At 62.8% G+C, this 8,551-nt stretch overlaps 1 protein-coding gene across 2 annotated transcripts; it reads left to right on the plus strand.

Moving 5' to 3' along the window:
- CPT1B (carnitine palmitoyltransferase 1B) lies at window positions 199-8,183 on the plus strand. 2 transcript variants are annotated; one of them, XM_021091195.1, is made up of 19 exons: window positions 199-461; window positions 805-964; window positions 1,305-1,444; window positions 1,745-1,922; window positions 2,190-2,291; window positions 2,469-2,606; window positions 2,685-2,762; window positions 3,581-3,688; window positions 3,763-3,847; window positions 4,395-4,590; window positions 4,927-5,112; window positions 5,198-5,303; window positions 5,389-5,505; window positions 5,907-6,071; window positions 6,144-6,278; window positions 6,374-6,526; window positions 7,064-7,177; window positions 7,647-7,739; window positions 7,852-8,183. In XM_021091195.1, the coding sequence occupies exons 2-19, from the start codon at window positions 824-826 to the stop codon at window positions 7,933-7,935; spliced, it is 2,319 nt and encodes a 772-aa protein (XP_020946854.1). In that variant the 5' UTR covers window positions 199-461; window positions 805-823; the 3' UTR covers window positions 7,936-8,183.

Genomic DNA, 8,551 nt, shown 5'->3' on the forward strand with positions numbered 1-8,551 from the left:
GGTCCCTGCTGCAGCTTAGAAGTCGTTCTGAGGACTTGGGTGGGGGGCTCTGGGGAGTAATGGGGTACAGAGAGGGCCCCGGGGTGGCGCTGCCCAGCCGGGGCGCTGGAGATCAGGGAACAGGAGGCACAGCTGACACACTGACGACCTTTTCCCTACATTAGGCTATTTTTAGCTCTAATGCCACCATCCTCACGTGAGACCCACTGCCCCCCCCACCCCCAGCTCCCAGACCTCTGAACAGTCTTCGGCTTGGAGGAACTGCCCCCCGCCACGCCTGATTCTCGCCACAGAGAGGCGGGTAGATTCTGGCTGCCGCCCCCCATCTGTTCTCTCACCCCAAATTTGGGAGTGTGTGTCGGGTTCCCGGCGAGGGCGGGACTTAGGTGGCCGGGCTTGAAGGACGTGGGGACACGGCCAGAGCAACTGGCCCCACAAGCGGACGGGAGCAAAGCCCTTCTGTGAGTGAAGCTGGAGGGTGGCAAAGACCTGGGCCGGCAAGGCGGTGGGGTGGGGGTGTCGCGGAAGGTGCCGGGGTGCCAGGGCCCCAGGCGGCAGGGCCGGGGTTGCTGAGATCCCGCCTCCCCACCAGACCGACTTCGGCAGCCTTTCCCTGTGGTTGGAGCGCCTGACGTTTTCAAGCCCCCCGACCTCTGCGCCTTCGCGCGACGATCTGAGGCGGTTGCGGGGCCGGGAAGGCCCCCGGACCCGCAGGCGGCGGGGGGGGGGGGGGCAATGGCGGGGGGCGGAGCCTCGGCGCGGGCGGCTGAGCCTCTGCCCGTGCGCGGTCCTGCCGCCTCCCAGGTGCTGACCAACCCCCAGGATGGCGGAAGCGCACCAGGCTGTGGCCTTCCAATTCACAGTGACCCCAGAAGGGGTCGACTTCAGGCTCAGCCGGGAGGCCCTGAAACATATCTACCTGTCCGGGATCAATTCCTGGAAGAAACGTCTGATTCGCATCAAGGTGGGTGCAGGTGGTTCTGATCGCCTCCTCCCAGCAGGTGCAGAATAGAGCCTTTCAGGGAGGAAGAGGCCAGGTGTCAGCTGCTGCCCATTGTCAAGGTCCTCCACTCCCACCTGGGTTGGTAGATCTGAAACCACGCTCCAGCAGTGCAGACACCAGAGGGGTGCTCAACGTGTGGAGAGGAGAGGCGTATGCAGGGAGGGGCCTGGGGCACAGTGATCAGGTGCTGCAGGTGTGGGGGGGACACCAGACATGAAAGAGGAGTAAAAACAAAGACCACATAGGCACTGCTTACCCCAGTGCTTCTCGCTCTGGGAGCATGCCCGTTTTTGCCCCACAGAATGGCATCCTCAGGGGGGTGTACCCTGGCAGCCCCACCAGCTGGCTGGTTGTTGCCTCGGCAACAGCGGGTTCCTCCTACTACAACGTGGACATCTCCATGGGGCTGGTCAATCACATCCAGAGATGTCTTCCTGAGAGGTAAAAAGTGGGGCGGTGAGAGAGGGCTGGGCGGGCTCCCAGGCTGAGTTCCTGAGCTGGGCAGATAGAGGACAGTAGCCACTGGAGATCATGGGGCTGGGGCAGCCATCTCGGCCCTCACTTCTGTAACGTCGTGAGTGACGCACTCTCAGATGCTCAGATGTAAGCATGTCCGGGGAGGAGGTCCACCTTTGGTGCCTCTGCCCCAGGCTGGCTCACATGCATCAGGACCGGACAGTCAGAGTTTTCCTGAGGCTGGCCTCGAAGGGCCCCCTGCAATCCTCCCCCCTTCTCTGACAGATATGGCCCCTACTGGACCCCACAGACCCGGGCACTTCTCAGCATGGCTGTCGTCTCCACGGGGGTCTGGATGATAGGCATCTTCTTCTTCCGCCAAACCTTGAAACTGCTGCTTTCCTACCACGGTTGGATGTTTGAGATGCACGGCCAGAGCAGCCGCGTCACCAAAGTCTGGGCTGTGAGCAGAAGCTGGTGAAAGGGGTTCAGGCATCTGGTTGGAGACCCTGGGGCCTCGCTTTGGGTTCTGAGCTGGAGGGGACAGCCAAGCGGGGCACTGGTGTTGGTTCCAAAACACCAACAAATACAGTGCATTTGGAAAAGCAAGTCACGTTGACGCTGGAGCCGGGGTGATCCTGGTTCCAAGGGGCTGGGACAGCTCCTCCTTTGCTAGTTTCCATTCTTTCCCCCGGCTTCTGCCTCAACATCCCCTGCTGTGTACCCCCAGATCTGTGTCCGCCTTCTGTCCAGCCGGCGGCCCATGCTCTACAGTTTCCAGACATCTCTGCCCAAGCTTCCTGTGCCCAGCGTGCCAGCCACGATTCATCGGGTGAGGGCCTGGGTCAGGCCTCCCAGTGGGCAGGGCAGGCTGGACTCAGAGGGCTTGTCCGAACATAAGGAAAGAGTGGGCTTGGGAGGCAGCAACGGGGCTGGGGCTGGAAGAAGGCGAGGTCAGCGGCAACTGCTGCTGACGGGCCTTCGCACTGACAATGACTTGGTTGGATAGTACCTAGAATCTGTGCAGCACTTACTGGATGACGAGGAATACAGCCGGAAGGAAATGCTGGCCAAGGAGTTCCAGGAGAAGACTGCCCCCAGGCTGCAGAAGTACCTGGTACTCAAGTCATGGTGGGCGACTAACTATGTGAGTTCCACCTGCCCTGTGTCCTGGCTGCCCACACCCCATCTTGCACCCCAGCTCTAACCTCCCACCTGCCCGCAGGTGAGTGACTGGTGGGAAGAGTACGTCTACCTTCGAGGCAGGACCCCCCTCATGGTGAACAGCAACTATTACGTCATGGTAAGAGCCAGAGCCACACGGGCTCCTGTGGGCTCAGCTCTGTCCCCAGCTCTGGTCTCCAGGCAAAGGACCCGAAGGACAACCCAGAGCCCTCGTGGTTTCCTTGGGCTAGTGGAGGTTCTGGAGGGCAGCCGGGAGGAAAGGGAAGATGGGGGTGGGGGCATGTCCTGGAAGAATAGTCAGGAAGCAGCTCACAGGCCCAAGGAGGTCTGGGGAGCCCAGGAGACCCCATAGCTGACACTGTCACTCCCAGAGGTTCACTGCCCTGCCCAGCCCAGGCTCTGTCACTTCTTTCCTTGGTTCCCTCACCAGCTTTCCAGCCACAGCTCCCCAGCTGTCCTGACGCCATCCCCAGGGAACTTCCTTCACCGTGTCTTCCTTTGTGTCCCTCTACAGAGCCAGAACTGTTTTTCTTAGCACTCAGGAGGTCACTGTTGGTCCCACCCCATGTGACTGGCCCTTCTGCTCCCAGGGCAAGGCTGTGCACAGCCAGCTGGGCCTCCCTGCCGCCCTCTCCCACTTCTGACGCACAGAGGAAGCAGCATGCTCATCTTTGCCTCCTCCAAAAACCTGCACACAACTAGTCCAGACCAGAGGTTTTAGGCTGTTTTGTAGTGGTGGAAAAATAAACAAAACACCAACAAATACAGTGCGTTTGGAAAAGCAGGTCAGGTTGAAGCTGGAGCGGGGATGATGTGATCGGTTACGCATTTCATCTCTGGCTCTTCGCCCTCATGGGGCGTGCAGGACAGACTGGGGGGAGGAGACGCCGTGCGCCCCTGTTGCAGCCTCCTGCAGGCTCTGCCCCCTCCTGGCAGGACCTGGTGCTCATGAGGAGCACAGACGTGCAGGCGGCCCGCCTGGGGAACGCTGTCCACGCCATGATCATGTATCGCCGTAAACTGGACCGCGAGGACATCAAGCCTGTGAGTCAGGTCGGGCCGAGGGCGGGACCGGGAGGGGAGGCCCGAGTCTGAGCCGAGCTGGCCCTTCCTCCCAGGTGATGGCTCTAGGCATCGTGCCCATGTGCTCCTACCAGATGGAGCGGATGTTCAACACCACGCGGATCCCGGGGAAGGACACAGGTACTGGCCGCGGGACGGAGCCCTCCTCCCAGCCGTGGGCCGCCACAGCCGGGTGCCTGTGCTCGCTCCCGGTCTCCACGGTCCTCAGGGCCCTGTGACGTTGAAAGAGGGTCAGGGTGTGACGGAGACAGACCCCTGCTGTTTCTAGGCACGGTTCTGGGACTGGGACCCTGCGAGGCCCAGGGCGGGGCCCCTCCCCCGCAGGGCACCCTGGGCAGGGGAGCTGCCCTTCCGGGGGCCTGTGGCAGAGGAGGGGCCGCCAGAGCAGCAGCCTGCATTCCCGATGCCAGACAGTCTGTGTGATTTCCGGCAATTTTGGTTTCCCTCTGCGACATGTTCCGAGGGACTCTTGTTGGCCTTAAATGAGAGATGCAGAAGCTCCCTGCATGGGGCCTGGCTTCGTGCCGCAGACCCACCCCAGGGGAAGGAAGGCGAGGCAGACGCCTGACAGAGCGGGGGTCCACCTAGCCACCCAGACCGAGGCTGGAGGGGGCAGGAGGTGCTCCCTGCCTCCCGGCCTCAGCCCAGCCCCTGGCCTCTGTCCCAGACACACTGCAGCACCTCACAGACAGCAGGCACGTGGCCGTCTACCACAAGGGCCGCTTCTTCAAGGTGTGGCTCTACGAGGGCTCCCGACTGCTCAAGCCTTGCGAGCTGGAGCTGCAGTTCCAGAGGATTCTGGACGACCCCTCCCCACCTCAGCCTGGGGAGGAAAAGCTGGCAGCCCTCACTGCAGGGGGAAGGTAGTGGGCCCACCACAGGGACCATCCAGGCCCATGTCCCAGGTGCCTTGAGGAGAGGCGTTGGGGCCCACCCGGCACCCTGGAGCTCAAGGCCAGAGGCGTGGCCGAGGGAGGGTCGTGCCGGCCCGGCGTCCTCTGGGTCAGCCGGGACCTGCAGGTGTGAGGGGTGCTGGAACTAACGGCAGCAGGTTAGCTGCTGTGACCTCTGACAGGTGGTGAGGGTGTGCGGAGGGTGGGGACAGCCCATCACACCCCAGCTCCAGACCCCATCCGATGCTGGGAGGCACCCTCGTGCCCACGGCGGCCCCACTGCTCACACTGCCCTCGTGCCCCCAGAGTGGAGTGGGCGCAGGCACGCCAGGCCTTCTTCAGCTCTGGCAAGAACAAGTTTGCCCTGGATGCCATCGAGCGCGCTGCTTTCTTTGTGGCTCTGGACGAGGAGTCTCACCACTATGACCCGGAAGACGAGGCCAGCCTCAGCCTCTACGGCAAGGCCCTGCTGCACGGCAACTGCTACAACAGGTACCCGCTGCCCCGGGCCTGCTGCCGCACGGCCCCTCCGGGCCCCTCCGCCGCCTCTGCGCCACCGCCCACCTCCTCCCTGCAGGTGGTTTGACAAGTCCTTCACCCTCATCGCGTTCAAGAATGGCCAGCTGGGCCTCAACACCGAGCATGCGTGGGCAGACGCCCCTATCATTGGGCACCTCTGGGAGGTAAGAGGCCCGGGGAGGGTCCTGCGGGGCACTGGTGGGGGGGGGGCGCGGATGGCCTCTCAGCTGGACCTTCCCCCCCCCGCAGTTCGTCCTGGGCACGGATACCTTCCACCTGGGCTACACAGAGACGGGGCACTGTCTGGGCAAACCAAACCCTATGCTGGCACCCCCTCAGCGGCTGCAGTGGGACATTCCTGAGCAGGTGTGTGAGTCAAGAAGGGGTGAGGGTGGGCGTGTGGGAGTGACAAGCCCACTGTGCCTTCCTCTCTGTCCCAGCCCCACTCGGGAAGGGTCACCGGTATCTCGCGGTCCAGACAGGCCCCAGGGAAAACAGAGATCCCAGGGTCATCTGAGGGTTCGAGAGAGACATGAGGTGTGAGCTCGTGTCCATGAGCATCTCTCGGCGCCCCCTCCCGCACGCAGCCCAGCCTGGCCCTGCGCCCTGGCCCCCGGCCTGTCCTCGGTCTCCTCCCCTGAGGGCGTTGAACACCCGGCCCGCCCAGCCTCGCCCTCATCCGTTGCTCACCTTCAGGCCTCACAGATGTGACCCTGGGCTCTTGCTGGAGAGCTGTGCCCCCAGCTGACCTCTCCATGTCTCGGCAGTGCCAGGCGGTCATTGAGAGTTCCTACCAGGTGGCCAAGGCGCTGGCGGACGACGTGGAGCTGTACTGCTTCCAGTTCTTGCCCTTTGGCAAAGGCCTCATCAAGAAGTGCCGCACCAGCCCCGACGCCTTCGTGCAGATCGCCCTGCAGCTGGCCTACTTCCGGGTAGGAGCCGGCCGCTGAGCAGTGGGGTGGCCCCAGAGCCGCCTGGGAGATTCACCCCTCTGTGTTCCCCAGGACAGGGGCAAGTTCTGCCTGACCTATGAAGCCTCGATGACTCGAATGTTCCGGGAGGGACGGACAGAGACCGTGCGGTCCTGCACCCGCGAGTCCACAGCCTTCGTTCAGGCCATGGTGGAGGGGCGCCGCGTGGTGAGCGCCCCCCGGCCTTGTGGTGAGGGCACCCCTCGGCCTTTTGCTGGCGTGGGGGTCAGGGCTGCTCTTCACTGCTCCATTTCTGCCCCCAGAAAGCAGACCTGCAAGATCTGTTCCGGAAAGCTGCCCAGAAGCACCAGAATATGTACCGCCTGGCCATGACCGGGGCTGGGATCGACAGGCACCTCTTCTGCCTTTACGTGGTCTCCAAGTACCTGGGGGTCAGCTCCCCTTTCCTGGCTGAGGTCAGTGTCGATGGGCGTGTCCTCACGCCGGCTCCCCGCGGGTCTCCGCCTGTTCCCGCACTTGCCCTGGACGGCTGGGCCCAGCCTTCCCGCTGCACACCCCACCCAGGCCTGCGGACCTGGCATGAAGCAGGAGCCTCCCCCCATGGACTTGGTGTCCTCGTGAGAGCAGCTGGACAGACAGACGTGTCAGGTGGCGACAGTGCTCGTGAGAGAGGTGCAGAGGCTAAAGGGAATCCGTGTTCGGCACCTCCAGGACCTGGACACTGACACTGAAGCAGGGGTGTGGGTGTTTGAGGAACAGCAGGAAGGGAGGGGGCTGGCAGGCCACGTGATTGAGGGCTTTGTGCCGATGCCGCAGAGACAGTGAGAACAGACCTTGGGGACCAGGGGCAGCAGTCGGGGAGGTCCTGCATTCCATCCCTTCCATATCCGCAGCCAGGACGGTGCCTGGCTCACACAGGTGCTCGGGCCTCACCTGTCCGCAGGTGTGGGCAGAGCGCATGGCATCTGACTGCTGGGGCCTCCCTGTTGCAGGTGCTCTCAGAACCCTGGCGCCTCTCCACCAGCCAGATTGCCCAATTCCAGATCCGCATGTTTGACCCAAACAAGTACCCCAATCACCTGGGTGCCGGCGGCGGCTTTGGCCCTGTAAGTGCCCTGGACAGCAGACAAGCGGGCAGGGCCAGGGGCCGGAGGGTTCAGTAGAGAGCGCAGGGCCTCAAGCTTAGACCAGAGGCAGGAGCACAACTGGACCTGCCCTGCATGGAAACACACGGTCCTGTTGACCCCAGCATGAAAGGCAGCTGGAACCCCACCTCTGCTGGAGCGGCCTTGCCTAGGACCTTGTGCTCCCTCTCAAGTGGGCTGGTTTGTCAGGGAGCCAGAGACCCTGGAGAGAGGCAGTGATCCTGCACACCCCGAGGGAACTCGAGGTCGTGGCTCCGGGGGCGGGGGGTTGGTCTGCAGCCTGGGGCGGAGCTGTTCCATTTCGGCACCGTTTCCTGGGGGAGGCCCCTTCCTGTGAATCCTGCGGGCGGAGCAGGGATGACAGCAGCTTGGCCGTCAGATCCGCAAGGGCTGGTTTACCTCTTTTCTTCACCGCTCGTGCTGCCCCCAGGTGGCCGATGACGGCTACGGGGTCTCCTACATGATCGCGGGCGAGAACACCATCTTCTTCCACGTCTCCAGCAAGTTCTCAAGCTCAGAGACGGTGAGTCTCCCCTGCTCCCCCAGGGTCCTGTCTGGCTGGGGAAGAGCGCTTGCTTGTGGGGACAGAGGGGCAAGGCTCGCCTGGAGTTGCTCTGAGCTCTTGACTTGCGCAGAACGCCCAGCGCTTCGGGAACCACATCCGCCAGGCTCTGCTGGACCTCGCCGATCTCTTCCAAGTTCCCAAAGCTGACAGCTGAGGGCTGGAGAAACACCAGATGCCCTTTTGGCCCCGCATCGTGGAGGAAGGGGCCTGTGGTCAGCTCGCAGGCACAGGGGTGGCCGTGCGCAGGTGCCCAGGCTCCAAGGACACCTCTGGTAGCAGCTGCTGCCTGGGCAGGGCTGCTCCCAAGGGCTCAGTGGTGGAAGTCGGGCTGCAGCAGGGAGGGAATCTTGATTTTTTTTTTTTCTTGCTAGATGCTAATAAAAATAAGTTTGTATAATTCTATTTTAGCCCTTAAGTACGTGTGTTTTGTTTGGGAACTAGGAGGGCCTCCCCCTGCTCCAGCTCAGGCCAGGAAAGTGGCAAGGGCAGGGCTGTGGCTGGGAGACTATTTGCGGAGGCTTCTGGCCTGCTTGGAAAGGTGGGTCTCTGCTGTCCACACCCACATGTGCATTTGGAATCAGTTCTTACTTCGGAACCTTCACCTGCTCCCTGGGGCCACTTCTGTGTGTCTGCTGGAGGGGGGTGCCCAGCTGCCTCTGTGCCTGCGCATGCCCTCTGCACCCCCCACCCTGGCTGGAGCACAGCTCCGAGGAAGCCCTCAGCATCGGGAGAATCTGCAGTCCCAGGCCTGAGGTCTGGGTGCCAGGTGG

This window comes from Sus scrofa, chromosome 5, assembly GCF_000003025.6.
Source record: "Sus scrofa isolate TJ Tabasco breed Duroc chromosome 5, Sscrofa11.1, whole genome shotgun sequence".
In the NCBI taxonomy this organism is placed as follows: Eukaryota; Metazoa; Chordata; class Mammalia; order Artiodactyla; family Suidae; genus Sus; species Sus scrofa.